This window comes from Quercus robur, chromosome 4 (genome assembly GCF_932294415.1).
Source record: "Quercus robur chromosome 4, dhQueRobu3.1, whole genome shotgun sequence".
Taxonomy (NCBI): Eukaryota; Viridiplantae; Streptophyta; class Magnoliopsida; order Fagales; family Fagaceae; genus Quercus; species Quercus robur.
Genome location: NC_065537.1, coordinates 81,064,562 through 81,083,557, shown reverse-complemented (window position 1 = coordinate 81,083,557; position 18,996 = coordinate 81,064,562). Strand labels below are relative to the sequence as shown.

Sequence of the window (18,996 nt, the reverse complement as noted above, 5' to 3'; positions counted from 1 at the left end):
TTGATTTTAGTTAATAGTTGGTTCATACACAATCTTGGCTATGCTAATAACAAATTGGCATTCGGTCCACTTTATCAATTCGGTCTGATTCGGTCTACTTTAGTCCACTTCAATTCAATTAGGTCCATTCGGCCTACTTCAGTCCAATTCAGTCTATTCAGTCATTTTCGGTCCATTCAAACCCATTCGGTCTACTTTGGTTAATTCGGTCCAATTTGGTCCATACGGTCAACATAGGTCTATTCGGTCCAATTTGGCCAATTCGGTCCCTTTAGATCTTTTAGGTCAAATTTGGTCCATACGGTCTACTTAGGTCTGTTCGGTCCAATTTGGTGCATTCTGTCTATTTAGGTTCATTCGGTCCAATATGGTCCATTCAGTCCACCTAGGTCTATTCGGTCTAATTCGGCCAATTCGGTTCAGTTAGGTCTATACTATTCCGTCCAATTTGGTCCATACGGCCCACTTGGCCAATTCAGTTCAGTTAGGGCTATTCGGTCCAGTTCGGTCTACTTTGGTCAATGCGATCATGCTCTGTCCAATCCAGTCCACTCTGTCCACTTCGATCTATTCGGTCCAATTCGGTCTATTTGGTCCATACTATCGACTTAGGTCTATTCGGTCCATTCGGTCCAATTTAGCCAATTCGGTCCAGTTACGTTTATTCGATCCAATTGGGTCCATACGGTCCACTTAGCCGATTCGGTCCACTTAGGTCTATTCGACCCAGTTTGGTCCATTCAGTCTACTTTGGTCAGTTCAATCCTGTTTGGTCTAATCTGGTCCATACAATCCATTCATTTCACTTCGATCTATTCAATGCAATTTGGTCAAGTTAGGTCCATTCGATCCAATTTGGTACATACAGTCAATTCGGTCCAATTACACACTCACTCACGCACACACATATTTGTTTATTTATTTTATTATTTTTTGCTTGAATATATAATCAACCTCATGCAATTCATTTGAATGTAATAATGTTAAAATAAATGAGTAACTACCATAAATATTAGATTTGTATACTTATAACCTTAATGTTTAGAAAGATTTTCACTTTTTACTTAAATTTAGCCGGACCAAAGTAGTGGATTGAAATGCTATGTTAATGTGGCTCAAAATAAGTGTAACAATAATAAATGTTATGCTTAAGATTTTAGATATTACAAGTTATATATATAAATATATATATATTTGGATTTAGAATTATTATTCTCAACCTAAACATGTCTTCTCCCTATGCCTATATGCAAGTGTACAAAAATGGACCGAAGTAGATTAAAATGGACCAAAGTGAACACAAATGAATCGAAGTGGTCTAAATGGACCGAAGTGAACACAAATGGACCAAATGGAACATAGTGGATTGAATGGACAAAATGGGACCAAATGGGAACTAAGAGAACTGAATAGGACCAAAGTGGACTGAATTGGTCAGAGTGGACCAATGTGAATCGAGTAGGAACAAATAGGACCGAATAGGACCAACGTCGACTAAATAGAACCAAGACCAAATTGGACAATGTGGACCGAATAGAACCAAAGTAGGCAGAATGGACCAATGTGGACCAAATAATACTTTTGAATATTTATCATTTTTATTGTATTTTTAGGGCTCATATTTCTAATTTCTAATGTTTATTTTTTTGCATTTTTTAATTCAAAACTAAAGAGGTTAGCCCAAATATAATAAAATCTCATACTGTTTAACCCAAAATTAAGAGAAAAAAAAAAAGAATTTTTGAGCTAAACTTGAAAAGGCAACATACAAAAGAATTAATTTAAGTCTCAATTTGTCCAAAATGCACCGAAATTGATCGAGTGGACTTAATGGGACCAAAGTGGATTGAAGTATACCTAATTGGACCGAATAACAATTGTTTAATTTTTAGGAAGAACAAATTATACATTATATTACAATTACAATTACAAATTATTTATTTATTCTCTCACGTATCACGTGGATCTATGACTAGTTTTCCATAAAAATGATATCAAAACAAAATTTTCCAAAAGTAAATTGTTAATTATTACCTGAGCATCTATTAACATGACTTATTATTATTATTATTATTATTATTTCTATAAAATAAAGTTTTCTTCGCTAGAATGATTTATGGCTGGCACATTAAATTATCTGCTAGGGACAAAACCAATAGCTAATCCGCGGTTCTACTAAATTTTTTTGGGTGTGATTTGTGTCCGTTTGAAGTTTTATTGTTCACAATTCCTTCCCATTTTCTTTAGATTCAGAAGGGGCCCGAGGCCCAACACTTCCGTTGCGCTTCATGTGTTCTTGAGACCATTGGTTGCTTTTTCTTTGCTTGATTGTACCAAGAAGCTGAAAAATAAAACTAATGATATCGATGAAATTCGTCTACATTGAAACTCGGTCCTGGTTTTCTTGTGTGTAGTTAATATCAAGAGGATTCCTTTTTTCAAATATCTCACGATGTTATTATCTTAAAGATCACTCCGGACAGTGTTTCACTGTTTCCCAGCAGTGTACTGTCTGGACTCTTGTCATATCATCTATACCATCTCGTGTTTCCCATATATATTTGTTATTACTTTCGATGCACCTCTCTTTTATTCATTTCAAGATTTCTTCAAGATTTTTAATCAACCGATTTTTTCTCATATATTTGCTTTTTTTTTAGAGGGGGGTTTGGATTCTCCGTTTTCCTGCGTTCACGTTTTGATTTTGCGTTTTCTTTATTTATTTTTTTTCTTTTGCCCGCATATGTTGACTTTGGTGGACAAAAATTACTGTTTTACACTGTAACAGTACTGTTTATATACTGTAGCAACACTGTTTACGTATTAAAAAATATTAAAAATGGGTCTCACGGTACTTTTCACACATTTAGAAATTATTTTGCTACAGTGTTTTCAGTTTTCAATTTTCAGTTTCAGCAACAATAAGCTCAATCCAAACGAACCCTTTAGTATGTTTTTTCAAAACTTTCAACTACAGACTAATGATTATTTGTGTCGAATGAACCTATGAAGAGGTAAAACATTGACTTAAGAAATTCTTTTCAAAGTGCAGGTAGTAAGATTCGAACTAAGAAGCATACCTAGTCAAACTCAGTACAAATATTTTGAAACCAAGAATCCAACCAACTAGACCAATCCCCTGTGTTATATATTTGCTATTACTTCCTATGAATAAATTATACATTATATTACAATTACAATTACAAATTATTTATTTATTCTCTCACGTATCACGTGCATCTATGACTAGTTTTTCATAAAAATGATATCAAAACAAAATTTTCCAAAAATAAATGGTTAATTATTATATTAAGAACACCCATTAATATGATTTATTATTATTATTATTATTATTTTTATAAAATAAAGTGTTCTTCGCTAGAATGATTTATGGCTGCCACATTAAATTGTCTGCTAGGGGACAAAACCAACAGCTAATCCGCGGTTCTACTAAAATTTTTTGGGTGTGGTTTGTGTCCGGTAGAAATTTTACTGTTCACAATACCTTCCCATTTTCTTTAGATTCAGAAGGGGCCCGAGGCCCAACAGTTCCGTTGTGCTTCACGTGTTCTTGAGACCATTGGTTGCTTTTTCTTTGCTTGATTGTACCAAGAAACTGAAAAATAAAACTAATGATATCGATGAAATTCTTCTACATTGAAACTCGGTCCTGCTTTTCTTGTGTGTAGTTAATATCAAGAGGATTCCTTTTTTCAAATACCTCATGATGTTAATATCTTAAAGATCACTCCGGACAGTGTTTCACTGTTTTCCAGCAGTGTACTGTCTGGACTCTGTCATATCATCTATACCATCTCGTGTTTCCCATATATATTTGTTATTACTTTCGATGCACCTCTCTTTTATTCATTTCAAGATTTTTTCAAGATTTCTCATATATTTGCCTTTTTTTTTTTTTTTTTCACTGTATTTTTTCAAAATTTTCAACCAATACTAACCATTATTTGTGTCTAATGGACCTATAAAGGAGTAAAGTATTGGTCCAGAAAATTCTTTTCAAAGTACAAGTAATAGGACTCGAATTAGGGAGCAAACCTAATTAAATCCAGTATAAATACTTTGAAATTAAGAATCCAACCAACTCGACCAATCCCCTGTATTATATATTTCCTATTACTTCCTATGCACCTCCCTCTTTTATTCATTCCAAGATTTGTTCAACAAAAATACGAGTGTACTCTCTCTCTCTTTGATTTTCTTCTTCCTCTCGGTTGTTTTTTATGCTATTTCTAAAAACTTTACGGGAAATTTATTAATTATTCTATCTGGCAACTCTGCTTTTAGTTTAGTCATATGAACAATTTTCTATAGTTCAAATGATTGGTTTTATTCAATGCAGTCTTGTTGCTGAATATTATTTAATTAGTGTGGTCCTTGTTGCTCTAATAACTACTATGCAAGGGTTTATATATCATTCAAAACATTTATGATGTCCTTAAGAAAATTTTTTTTGCCTCTATAATCTTATCAAACAGGATAGAAGATGGCTTTTGATTATGCATTCATTCTTTTTGGCAACTCTTTTATATATGTAGTTTAATTAGCAATTCTTAATATTTTTAATGGTGACATTTAGAATTTAAATTTCCCTTTTCAATTGTAACCATCAAAATTATCAACAAAATAATAATAATAATAAAAGATGACTTCTAGTGTGATTATTGTGGATGCAAGTGCAATTTTCCAATTCAACTCAACATTATTTATATCTGTTGGTATAAATATATCTAATCCAACATAAAAATAATGAAATTTGTGTTTATGGGTACAGAATTCAACTCAATGTAGAAAATCTAACTTGTTTATTAAGGAGACTAAAAGTGAGTTCAAACAACGATAAAAGAGTATCCAGCAAATGCAAATATACAAAGTATAGAATAAAAAAAAATTATATATATACTACATCAAATGCATCATATAATCAGTTGAATGGAAATTTGTTTTGTCCATTGAGATAGAAACCTCAATGTATAGTGTAAAGACTCAATTTGTAACGATCCCAAACTCATATTGGTTCGATCGCTAAAGGTTCAAACAATAAATTTGTAGAGCGTGAATATAAAAGAATTAGATTAAACTTTAACGTTTCTGGATGGATGAGCACAAATATTACAATCAAATTCTCCTTGAAAAAAGCTAAGTTCTTTATTTCATAAGATTTTCTTCTAGGTATCAACTGTTCAGAAGTTCCAATCTCTTTTTCTTAACGCATTCTTCCATGTTATATATTGCCCTTTTGGTGTCATCTTCACCATACACATGTAGGTTGGGTTCGGGAGATCCCTTCATGTCCCATCTAACACCTTCTAGAACCTTCAATCAGCAGCTGTAAGGCTGCTTCATCACTGTTCAGGCATCATCTTCATATTAATACGGCCAGAGAGTTGGTTGAGAGGCAATTAATGCGGAAGCAGCTATTGTTAAAAATATTTGTTTATCTTTTCTTTCTTACCTTTGGTCTTATGTCCCACCTTTTGTGGTAATACAACTTTGAAGTGTGTTTGTGACAATGCGGCGTTTAGATCGTCCTCAGACACATGTTGCCGAGATGAATTTTGTTCTCAGACGCATACTGGACCCATCTCATGTGATATCTACTTCTCTTTTCATTTGGTTCCACTTATAATCTTATATGGGCCTCTTCGGATAGTTTAACGTCTTCGGATGGGCCACATGCCCAGATAACACAGTTTTGATAGCTATTGATTAATCGGCACCCACATATAGTATCTAATATTTATACCATATATTTTATACATATATAATAATGTTTGATTAGCAATTAATGTTTATAGTCTCTTGTCCTGTTAGGTCAAGTTTTGAATAAATTATACGTTACCATCCTAAATAATACCACATATTTCATTTTGTATTCTAAATTTTTCGAATATACATTTTGCACCTTAAATTATGACTATTGTTATATTTTGTACCCAACATTAAGTTTTCTATTAAAAGAAAAGACAAAAGTTTATTTTTAGTCCTTAGGTTTATTTTTATTTTGACATTTTACCTTTCAAAGTTCTCATTTTTGAACTTTCATATTTGGTTCGGTTTTTATATTAGACTTACTATTTACATATTATTGTACCAAGAAAATGACAAAACCGAGTGGAGCAATTCTATAATTTTTGGAATGGTTCCTTTAATGTTTGTAATTGTATAATAAAAAATAAGTTAAAAACTTGACGATTGCAAAATTTATATATAATGAATCTAATAAAAATTAAATATATTATTGTTGATCAGGACAGTAGACTCCGGCATTACATGATATTGCACAAGTGCACAACCTATCTAATGTCCAACACAACTTGAGGAGAAAGTTTCATTAAAGCAAAATTTAAAGCCATTAGAGAAAAGAATACATTTTTCTAAAATATATAATCTCTTTTTTCAACCAAAAAAAAAAAGAAAGAAGACAAAAACTGGTTATCGGTCTAAAATTACAGTACCATGAGTTTAGTTCAGTTCTCGATCAGGGGCCCAACTTTTGGACATGGTCTCTCTTCCATCAGACTGTGAATATGTCTCACACTTCACCTTTTCTTTTCTTTTCTTTTTTGCAGGAGGGGCCCAAATTCTATAAGTTCTTTTTTGGACATGGTCTCGATTATTATTATTATATTATTTTGATAAATAAGATTCTCCTCCATTAGAAGATGGTATGATTGTCACATTAAATAAACAGCTCGGTGACAAAATTAACGGCTAATCCTCCGTCCTGCTTATTTTCTTTCGATGCAAACGCGGCCCGAGGCCCAACAGTCACATTGTGACTCGTGCTTTTGAGACTATTGGTTGCTTTTTCTTTGCATTATTGTACCAAGAAAATGAAAAATAAAAATAATGAAATCGATGATATTTGCCCACATTAAAACTCGGTCACCCTTCACCACAGCATTACTTTTACTCACAATTCACTTCAGAGCACCCACAGTAGATGTGGGATATGTGCCAAATGCTAAATATTTGGCACATATCCCACACCAAACCAAAAAAACAGCACCCCATCAGATATGGTAAACGTGGTAAAATTATACCACTTATGTCCGTACCGTTGCAAATTTGCAATGGTACGGACAAATGTTGTAAACCAGAAATTAATATTTTATTCGACTTTTCTCTCTCCTCTCTTTTTTTTATTTGATTTTCTCTCTTTCTTCTCAGAATCTGTCTCTCTCTCTCTCTCCCAAGTTCCCAAGAATCCCAACCCGTTCTTCCTCTTCTCACAATCGGACGCGAGCAAGAAGAAGGCGATGCAGAAGAAGGCGGCGGCGGCAGCCAAGAGAGGAGGAAAGGCAGCCGCGACTTCGTCAAAATCGGCAGCGGTGGCGGCGGCGGCGTCGAATTCGTAGAACGGAGCGGATTTGATTTTTGATTTCTGATCTCTCTCTTTAGCTTGATTTGTTGGGTTATGGGTTCACAGTTGTATGATGATGGTGACTAATTAGCTTGATTTGTTGGGTTTGCCATGGTGGTGAACGGCTAAGATTGTGGTGGTGCCGTGGTGGCAGTTGGTGAGCTTGTGGTGGCTGTTGAAATCAGAAGCATGAAGGCTAATTAGCTTGATTTCTTATCTCACTCTTTCTTATTGTGTTTGGTTATTGGTTGATTTGGGTTTCGGTTTGTCCGATGGGTGGCTTTCGGTTTGTGTCGTTTGTGGTGGCTTGGGTTTCGGTTTATGCATCAGGTGCGTTTCGGTTTGTGCCGTGTGTGGTGGCTTGCGTTTCAGTTTGTGTGACTTTTGTGGGTTTCAATTTGTGTCATGTGTGGTTTTGGTTTGTGTAGTGGGTGGGCTTCAGTTTTTCTGGGATGTGTAGTGGGTGGTGGCTCTGTCTAATTTGGCGGAGCTGTGGCCGTGGCTAGTTCGGTGAGGCTGTAACTGGGTTGGATAGGTGGTTGTGCCATCGCTGATGATGATGATAATGGGGGATAATATATTATTTTAATGGGTAATAAATATTATTTTAATATATAAAATTGGATTATAAAACATCTGATAAATGGGATGTTGTAAAATGATGTGGTAAAATAATAAAGTAGGTGTTTAATGTGGTAAAATGACATTTTTTTTGCCACATCTGCTGTGGATGCTCTAACACACCCTCTAGCTAGCATTCCTCTCTCTTTTATCAATCATCACACAATTAACTGTAGAAATTTCCTTCTAAAAAAATTGTAGAAATTTAAATGGGAATTTGAATTAGTAAGGCTTGTTTGGTGCAATTCTCAGGGGCTGAACTCTTGGACTTAATGTGAAATTGATGATACAACTGGCCCATTAAATTTCCAACTAGGTAAGAAAACTTCAACTAATCCTTTGTCCCACACATTTTCTTTCGGTGCAGAAGGGGCCCAAGGCCTTATATTCACGTTGAAATAAAGTAGGGGTTCATAAACATTGATTGTTGTCATCTCTTTATGACTTTTTCCACTCTTGCTTTCCCATTATGTTTTCTAATCTATTGCAGCTGGTTTCATTTTTGGAGGAGAACACTTTATATATATATATATATATATATATTTTTATTGGGATTGCAATTGCTTTCAATAGTTGAGATTGAGAGTGATAAAACAACTTCCAATCTCAATCCTTGAATTAATTTTTTTTTTTTAAAGTAAGAAAGTGAAGGGTAAAAAAAGTTAAAGAGATAAAAATTTATTATGAAGATGTGCTACATCTATAACATTTTTACAATAAATCACTAGTGGTTAGTTATTATTGGTTCAAATTTAAAATTAACACTAAGATTACTTTTTGCCTTAATAATAACAACCAGTAACAACTTGCAAATTAAGATTTATTGTAAAAATATTGTAGACATATCATTTATCTTTATTATGAGAAACTTGGGAGGAATCCCACCAGGTTCAAATTCAATACCTCCCAATTCCTCGATCATTACATTGCTCCAAAGTAAAGTAGATTCTTGACAAATTACTTGCTTATGCTTTGCATGATTGGATGATTGTACCAATAAAATAAAATAAAAAATCTTTTTTTTATACCCAAAAAAAATGTAATCTAATGATGTTGACATTTGTTAAAAGCACAATTTCAAATAATACATATTTACTTTTTAATCTGCAAAATCAACATACTTTAAAAAAAAAAAAAAAAAAAAACCATATCAAGTTTATCAGATTATTGTGTGAGTGTGTGACTAGTGCATACTACATATATGATAATGGGAGATTATAAATTAATTTTTCTAATCTCCTATTGTATCACGTTTACAATTTTTCCTCCTCTCAGTAATGGCAGAAAACATTTTTGTTTTATCTTGGTTTGATTAAAATTTTGATCTTAAAGTTAAATTTTATTTTTATTTTGACACTTAAAACTGTCTTACGTATCAAAGTTTTCATTTTAGGCTTTTATGTTTAATTATGTTTTCATATTGATCTTGTTTTTAATTTCTACTAACTTATAATCTCATGCATATGCTTGGATACACTTAAAGATATATAATAAAATGCATAATATAATTCATATATATATATAATTTAAATATTATTGATAGTCATTTTTATATTTTATTAACATTTTTTAAAAAATTGTAAAAATATTATTAAGTATAAAATGTAAATTGTCCTTTTTTTTTAACGATTAATTTATTCTAGACTCTTTGGTTTTTGTACTTAATAACTCACTTGGATGAATATTTGTGATGTGGTCCCATATTTGATTTTAAAATTAAGAAATAAAACTTTTTAAAAATAAATAATTTAGAACACATGGTGCAAAATTGAAACTCTAATTTGGAATTCTAATTTAAGTTTCTCTCAGTTTCACTTATTATTATATATATAGATTAGTAATTTAATTGTTAATGGCTAAATAAGTTGTCTCCATTAAGTCACGTCACCGATATAATGCCAGGTGTCACCAGATTACTAATAAAAATGAATAAAATTGCTAATATAAAAACAAAATTAAACTAAAAGTTTTGAAATGAGATGTAAATGGCTCAAATGAAAACAATCTCAAACTTAATGGGCCAAAAATGTTCTTTAGTCAAAAGAAAATTTATTAGAATAACAAAATTAATTCAGCCTAAAGTTTGATTATAAACAAAATTAAGGGAAAATTGAAAGTGATAACTAATTATCATTTGCAAAATAAGAGACTCACAATCCTTTTTTCTTTTCTTTTTTGCCGAAATTGTTACAAACAGATCATGCAAAAACTATTTCATCCCACTCAAAGATGGCAATATAATTGTATGGAACATACAGTCTTTGTTCTCTCTCAAGGTTGATTTATGACTTTATCCATCCGTTTTTCTCCCCACCTAAATAGTGGAAGAGAAATGAATTTATTCATTTCATAATATATCTCAAGGCTTTTATAAAAAGCTTATAAATAACCTTTATTTTACCTCAAAAAAGAAAAGATAAACACTTGGCATGTCTCCACCTTGTATATGTGATAACGAGAATGAAAAAATAATTGATGAAGAGTAAATTAGTATTATATCTTTATTAGTATGTGGCATTATGGAAAAGTGGATGTATATTTTTATAACTTTTTTCTTAAATCCAATTCCCTAGCTTCCATTTTCTTCTCAAATTGGAAGGAAAAAAAATGATGGATCATGTAGAGAGCTTCATCTACCTCATTTTCTTTCTCCTCTCTTTTAACAACATCTACGCAGTGAAAAATCACATTTTCCTCTCTTCTTTTTCATTCTCTCCTTATACCCCCCAACTAAACATAACATTTAAGTAGTTAAGCCTAAATTCTATTTAAAAAATTATATTTTTCCTTATAAGCCCAGTGGCCGTATCTGAGAATTTCAAAATGGAATTAAGTAGTTAATTAGACAAAACTTAGTGGCTATTATGTTCTATAAACTTTAAGGCATGGTCTTGGACAACCCATCCAATGTCCAACACTACTTGAGAAGAAACTTTCATTGAAGAAAGAATTAATGCCATTAGAGAACAGAAAACTTTTTTCTAAGATATATATATATATATATATTCTCTCTCTCTCCTCCATTATAGAATGCTAATATTATGCACATTAAATTAACATGTATGGGACCAAAATTTCCAACTAATTCTCTGTCTCACTTATTTTGTTTTAGTGCAAAAGGGGACCAACTTTGACAAGGTCTCCGCGGTTATTATTATTATATTATTTGATACATAAGATTCTCCTCCATTAGAATGATGATATGAGTAACACATAAATTATCAGCCATGGGACAAAATTAACAGCTAATCCTCGGTTCCATTCATTTTCTTTCGATGCAAAAGGGACCCAAGACTCACATTGTGCTTCATGTGCTCTTGAGACCATTGGTTGCTTTTTCTTTGCATTATTGTATCAAGAAAATAAAAAATAAAACTACATTTGTCCACATTAAAACTCGGTCTTCCTTCACTGCAGCATTACTTTTACACAAACTTCATCACTTCTAGCCAGCATTCATCTCTCTCTTTAAGCGTTCCTTTTAGCTACTACCAAGAAATGGCCGAAGCAATCCTCTTTGGTCTTGCACAGAAAATGATTGAAAATCTGGGCTCTCAGACTTTCCAAGAGTTTGGATCACTCTGGGGTGTCGAAGGTGAGCTTGAAAAAATCAAGGAGACTGTTTCCACAATCCAAGCTGTACTTCAGGATGCAGCGGAGCAGCGAAGTCATAACAATCAAGTCAAGCTCTGGCTCGAAAAGCTCAACGATGCAGTTTATGACGCAGATGACTTGTTGAGTGAGTTCTCAACTGAAGCTACAAGGCGAAGCATGGTGAGTGGGAATAAAGTCGCAAAAGAGGTACGCACTTGCTTGTCCTGTTCAAACCCACTTGCTTTTCGTTATAAGATGAGTCGTAAAATCAAGGCGATGAGGCAAAAGCTAAATGCAATAGCAGAAGATAAGAACAACTTTAACTTGAAAGTAGACAACGTAGAGACAAATGATATGAGTAGGAAGAGGGAGACTCACTCTTTTGTTCGGGAAGAAGATGTTATTATTGGGAGGGATAAGGACAAAAATAATATCATAGACCTGTTATTTGACTCTAATGTAGAAGAGGATGTTTCGGTCATTCCCATTGTGGGGATCGGGGGCCTAGGGAAGACTACACTTGCTAAATATGTGTATAATGATGAGAAAGTTCAAAAATACTTTGATTTAAAAATGTGGGCGTGCATCTCTGATGTCTTTGATTTAAAAGTAATTATTGAAAATATAATAGCATCTACTTGTAATGCACCAGTTGGAAACCTTAGAATAGAACAGTTGCAAAGTCAACTTCGTGAAAAAATTGATAAAAAAAAATACTTACTTGTATTAGATGATCTATGGAATGATGATCGTGAAAATTGGCGTGAATTGAAAAGTCTTTTAATGGGTGGTTCCAAAGGCAGTAAGATTATAATAACTAGTCGAATTAGATTGGTTGCAGAGATTACACGCACAGTTCCACCATATTTTCTCCAAGGTCTGTCTGAAGAACAATCTTGGGATTTATTTAGGCAAGTGGCATTTAGAAAAGTGCAAGAGGCCAACAATCCTAAACTAATGGCAATTGGAAGGGAAATTGTAAACATGTGTCAAGGGGTACCACTTGCTATAAGGTCCATAGGAAATGTGTTATACTTGGAGGAAAAAGAGTCCGAATGGTCATCGGTGAAGGATGATATAAAAGCAAATGTAATTCAAGGGAATGAAATTTTACCAATTTTAAAGTTGAGTTATGATCATCTCCCATCACATTTAAAGAGTTGTTTCACTTATTGCTCCTTGTTTCCCAAAGATTATGAGATGGATAAGAAAACAGTGATACAACTATGGATAGCACAAGGGTTTGTCCCACCATCAAACAAAAATCAACAATTAGAGGATGTTGGTGAAGTGTATTTCAAGGATTTACTTTGGAGGTCTTTCTTTGAAAAAGTAGAGACTTACAAAGGCTTAAGATACAAGATGCATGATTTAATTCATGATCTTGCGGAAGCTGTTGCAGGCAAGGAGTGCAAGCTTGTTAGTTTTGATGACAAAAATATTAATGAAAAAAATCGTCATGTATCATGTCCATTTTTTATTGACATGTCTTTTATTGAAACTTTAAAGTCATCGCTTAAATCAAACAAGATACGGACATTTCTTCAAACATGTGAAATGTATGGATCTAATGCTTTGGATGAGTCAATGTTGAATACTCTTATTTTGAGTTTCAGTTGCTTGCGTGCATTAGATTTACATAAATTGGGGATCACAAGAGTGCCAAATTCAATAGGGAAACTAATACATCTAAAGTACCTCGATCTTTCTTTTAATTGGGCTATTGAAACTCTCCCTGATTCAATTACTACATTGTTGAATTTGCAAGTACTAAAACTTTATGATTGTAAAGGTCTTAAAGAATTACCCAAAAAGTTTAGAGAATTGGTTAACCTCAAACATCTTTATAATGATGGTTGTGATAATTTGAGTCATATGCCTTGTGGATTAGGGCAAATGACTTCACTTCAAACATTACAATTATTCATTGTGAGCACCTCTTCCCACATTGGTGGATTAGGCGAATTGAAGGAGCTAAACAACCTGAGAGGAACATTAGAGATCTCACATTTGGGACGGTTGGAAGAAACTAACTCAGAATCCATTGTTGTGAATTTAAGGGAGAAGCAACATCTTGAAAAATTGATATTAAAATGGTATTATCAAGATCAAGTAGATAATAATGAAGATGAGAAGTTATTAGAAGACCTTCAGCCACACGAAAATCTCAAATATTTTGAAGTGTATCAATACAAGGGTGTGAAATTTTCAAGTTGGGTCTCTTCTCACACAAATCTTGTTGATTTAAGTATAGAGAGTTGTAAGAGATGCCGATATCTGCCACCATTGTCTCATCTCCCCTCTTTAAAATCTCTAAGGCTTGGCACGATGAATGATTTGGAGTACATATCCGATAAAGATATGAGTAAAGGCGTGGCTTCATCCACGACACTATCAACAACGTTCTTCCCATCTTTAAAGTCACTCACAATAAAGGAATGTCCTAATTTGAAGGGATGGTGGGGGAGAACAGGGAGGGATTTAGTTGCAACAACATCTGCGTCAACACCAGATCATCAACAAGATCAGTCTCACAACTCACTGCCTTTATTTCCTCTTCTTTCTTCTTTGCGGATTAGTTATTGCCCTGAAATGACTTCCATGCCCCTGTTTCCCAATCTCGAAGAATCTCTATGTTTATACAATGTCAGTTTCAAGCCTTTGCAAGAGACAATGTCATTTTCCTCCTCTTCATTATCCTCTTCTTCTCCTCTCTCCAAATTAAATGAGATGGCTTTGGTTTCTATAGAAGATATAGAGTCTCTTCCGGCTGAGTGGGCACTATATTCTCTCAAGGAACTACGAATTTGGTATTGCCCTAGACTAACATCTATGTCTGGAGCGGTGCGTAATCTCACCTCCCTCTGTTCGCTATCAATTACCGATTGCGAGGAGTTCGATCCATTCAGAGACATGCATGATGATGGCATGGAATGGCGATGCCTCAATTGTCTCCGTCATTTACGTTTCGAAGATATTCCGAAACTGAAGTCTCTCCCTGTGGGTCTTCAATGTATTTCCACCCTAAAAGAGCTCCGCATTTCAAACTGTCCAAATTTAATGACTTTGCCGGAACTCACCTCACTTGAATTTCTTTGGATTAAAAGATGCGAGCCTAATCTGACATCACTTCTTGAGATTAGTTGTCTCACTTCTTTACGGTCGCTGTGGATTGATGACTTTCCCAATTTGATTACTTTCCCCGAATCAATTAGGAATCCAATCTCACTTGAAACGCTTTACATTTACAACTGTCCCAATCTCACAACACTACCCGATGATGGTTTTCTCAAGTCTTTACGAAATCTGAGAATTTGGGAGTGTCCTCAGTTAGAGGAAAAATACAAAAATAAAATCGAAAAGGATTTCCCTAATTTGGAAATCAAATGGTGAGACCACAGCAGCAAACGGCTCTACATCGTCATCGTCAATGGCCACTCCCCTCTTTCACTTGGTACGCATTCTATGCTTTCAAAAGAAACTGAGCTTTTTCTCTATGCTACGTTGATTTCCATATATTTAATTAGAATCTGTCACTTTTTCGAATTCTATTCTTTAAAAATCAGAGACTTTTATTTATTTATTTATCTTGGTATTTTGTTTAGGTTTTCTGGTAATCAAAAATCAGAGATTTTCTTGTTAAATTTTATTGATCTTTCAGCAACCAATTTTATTTACACTGCTCATTTTTTTTTTTTTTTTTTTTTTTACTAATAAAAAATTTGTAATGTTTTTGACTCAGAATGAATCAGAATGAAAGGAGGTGTATGTATCTGGGCATATTCAGAACCATATGAAAAAGTGCAACAAGTCAACAGCTAAGGTGATTATCTTATTTTGTGTTCATTCTTTTTCCCTCACGTAAAATTTCATTCTAGATATGAATCTCATACTAAGAGGGGACCCAAGAGGGAAGATGCATAAATCCACATTTGTTTGTTCATTCTATTGATTTCTATCTTTATATAAATTATAAAATGACACTTTTATGTTGCGTTCTTTAGGCGAAGTATACTCGGGAAGGCAGTACTCAATTTCAAGCGCTTAACTTCTTCAAAAAAGCTACACTCTCTTGTTGTTTGATGGTCATGGGAAGCATTGGGAATCCCAATTTCTTTCTTCAGAGCCGTTTCTTTTCCTGTCCCCTGCCCTGGCATAGTGCTTTGCTTCCGGTTCTTCGGAAAAATCAACTGACTTCCACACTTGTCATATATTCCATACATCACACTAAATAGATTGAAGTCTGGCACTTGTTGATATTTTGATAACATCTGGTGAGAGATCATTATTTGACAACCACCATCTAGGGAATGGTTTTATATTCAGGTATTTATTATTTTGTTTGCTTCAACTCTTTATTATTACTACCTATTTATATCAACAAACAAAATATCCAGATATGGTTTTTTGGGTTCTTACATGATTGCTGGTTTTTGTTCACTGTACAATGATAACTTAGTTTGGATTAAAAAAATCAATTGAATTCTCACATCGAATGCATAGTCCTCTTTTTTGTAAACCAAACTGACATGAAACATGATATTAGAAACTTTGTTTTATGTTTTTGCTTCACTTTTTTGGAATGATTCCAGGCAGAAATTGGAGGGAAATGGTCCAAGACTGCTCGAATCCTTAATTGAATGTATTTCAGAAGGATGTTCTGGTCCACTATTACTACAGGTCCATTCATCTCCTTTAAATTAAGTTTTCTTTGTAGATAAATTATCCAAATTCCTCTTGTTTTCCTTCAATTAGAAGTATAATTTTTGTGCAGTATATGGAATATAAAAACAGACCAGAGTTTGTGATCTCCAAAGCGAGTCGATACTCCAATTATGTAAGCCTCTAATGAAAAAGTTGTTGGAAAATCTTTTTTTTTTTTTTTCCTTTCATTTATATGCTTATTTTCGTATGTTCTAAAACTTATTTCAGGTAGTTTGGCATGGATAAAGATCACAACTAGGTGTTAACGGAAGGGTTGTTCCATTTCAAGAATGGCTTCATTATGCTCGCAGCTGATTCCTTGGATATTTGACAACTTTTTAATGAAGCTATTGAAAATTTTCAACCTAAACAGGTAATTATTTCAACTCACTATATTTATTTCTTAATTAAAACAAGTAGGCAACGATTCTCAGTTTTTAGCTTTAGTTTCTGTAACTCACTTCACTCTGTAACCATATGAATCATAAAATGAGTAATAAAAATCATGTTCTCTACAATGCAACTATAAATTTTTATTTAGTTTTATCTCAGTAAATTGTTATCTGGGAACTGGGAACTGGGAAGGGAAAAAAAAATGTTTTTCACTTAGGTAGATGCTTCATAACATCAATATTATTGAGAAAAAAAAAAATCTTGAGATCTGGTCAGTTGATCAGAGGGATTTAACGCCACTACTTTCTTACATTCATGCATCTCCTTTCTAAGTTCGCTTTGAATTTACCAAATACTGGCTCTCTTCATTCTTCCTTTTTGTTTCAGGTTTAGTGAACTTATCAGTTATTGAATTCTGTATGCAGGAACTTTGAATTTGGAAACAGATAGTTTTTAGTGAATTTACAGCAACTACAAGCAGATAAATAGGTGCATATCTTACTCCTATCTTTATATATCTTATTACATAGATTAGGTTACAGGGTTCACTTATTTTGAATTTTTGGAAATTTGATTGCAAGATAGTAGAAATAGTATTATTTTCCTATCTTTTCCTTTTCCTTAAGTTAATTCTCAAACTTATTTTTGATAGGTTGAATCAGATGAAGACTGTACCTTGGTGTTAGCAACAAGATTACTGCCTATCTTCAGTTAAAGTTCAATTTCAGGGTGACTGGTTCTTAGACTTTTCAGCCACCCTTTGTGAAACCTAAGCTGATTGCAAACATTTATCTTAGTGTAATTGTTTCAATAACAAAACAAGCTTGTGATGAATTTTTTTTTTTTTTTTTAATGCTTTTCAAATTGGAACCCTTTTACCAATATACATAACTGTACTTTAAAGCATCCATATGAACTTAATTATAAGAACTATCTTGAGAAATATTTTATAGGGATTAAACATCTAGAATATGCCAATTATCAAGAAGAATCAGATAATCTGAAGAAATTTCTGTGGAAATCTGATGATGGGATGTATTGCTTGGATAGTTTCAGGATTTGAGAAGCTGATGCAGCTAAGGTACCAGTTAAACTTGTCTATAATCAAATATTGTGTTTGATCATATTCAAATTTGAAGAATCCTGAGTTGTGACATGTAAATATATGAGGAATAGGTAATGAACCTTATATACTTCTGTTATGTTTTTCCCATGCAGTTCTTGAGGCTGGAGATGGAGTATTTGAGGTATGTCCTACCTTGGCCGACACTCATCTAGGAGGTGATGATTTCAACAAGGTTGAAACAAGATAAATTAGTAGATCTTTAGCTTATATTCTTTGTTTTCTGATTTATTGTTAGCTGTTACTAAATTACACACTTACATTCTATAATTTTAAATAGAGAATAAACTTTAAGAAAGATGAAGGCATAGATCTTCTGAATGACAGGCAAGCTCTACAACGTCTCATGGAGACTGCTGAGAAAGCAAGGATGGAGCTGTCATCTCTGACTCAAACCAATAATATTAGGTATGTGGCTGTTTCTATGCCTTCTTTCTTTAAGTTGATCTCTCTCTCTTTGCCATAATCACAGAGAAAAACATTTGCTTTTCCAATTTACCTTTCATTATCGCCATTCGGATGGCCCAAAACACATTGACACCATGCTGACTAGTTTCAAATTTGAAGAACTGTGTTCAGATTTGTTAGACAGGTATGCCTTTTGACAATTCAAATTATTAGACATATGTAATATGACTGTATTTTTTTTATCTCCATCACTTCAGTTTTCTTTCTTTTGATTTTGAACTCTCTTTTTCTCTCATCTGGTAGTCTAATTGCGTGCTTAAGTTCTCTGGATTACAACTCATAAGCTTTAAGCACCAGTTGAAACTTCCTTGAGAGATGCAAAGCTTTCCAAAGATATGGATGTAATTCAACTTGTATCCCAGCTGTTTAGGAGCTGAAAAATATGGATGAAGTTTTTGTTCTTGGGGCTGTAGTTCAGGTTTGTCCTTTTCTTGTTATTATCTAATCCAACTTATTATTTTTTTGTTACTTTTATTTCCAGACTCGTGTTTTTTTGCTGGAGAAGTTAATGACATTGTGCTCTTGGATGTCTCACCATAGAAGGACTTGAAACTTTGGGTGGTGTCAACTTCACCAACTTCCAAATCAGAGGTGTTCTCCACCGCAGCAGATGGACAGACCAGTGAAGAGATTAATGTCTATCAGGGTGAGAGAGAGTTTGTGAGGGACAACCAGTGCTAGCACCATGCCAAGTGATGGGGTATGTATT

The 18,996-nt window shown here is 33.5% G+C and overlaps 4 protein-coding genes across 29 annotated transcripts in view; 2 read left to right on the top strand and 2 right to left on the bottom strand.

The window, feature by feature from the left end:
• Positions 1-18,996, bottom strand: part of LOC126724288 (E3 ubiquitin-protein ligase makorin-like) — a 133,261-nt gene that overhangs the window by 14,055 nt on the left and 100,210 nt on the right. The window lies entirely within an intron of this gene.
• Positions 1-18,996, top strand: part of LOC126724271 (putative disease resistance protein RGA4) — a 129,721-nt gene that overhangs the window by 31,694 nt on the left and 79,031 nt on the right. For 14 of the 18 annotated variants that reach the window (XM_050428830.1, XM_050428831.1, XM_050428833.1 and 11 more), the window contains exon 1: positions 11,392-14,245. In XM_050428830.1, coding sequence (XP_050284787.1) covers positions 11,504-14,245 — 2,742 coding nt within the window. In that variant the 5' untranslated portion in view covers positions 11,392-11,503. Of the gene's footprint in view, positions 1-11,391; positions 15,054-15,341; positions 15,423-16,191; positions 16,205-18,996 lie in introns of those variants that run through there. The other 4 variants (XM_050428834.1, XM_050428819.1, XM_050428817.1 and 1 more) reach the window with 4 other exon arrangements.
• LOC126724300 (alanine aminotransferase 1, mitochondrial-like) overlaps positions 1-18,996 on the bottom strand; it is a 92,950-nt gene that overhangs the window by 52,653 nt on the left and 21,301 nt on the right. The window lies entirely within an intron of this gene.
• The window catches only part of LOC126724270 (putative disease resistance protein RGA3), a 131,010-nt gene that overhangs the window by 108,535 nt on the left and 3,479 nt on the right, over positions 1-18,996 (top strand). The window lies entirely within an intron of this gene.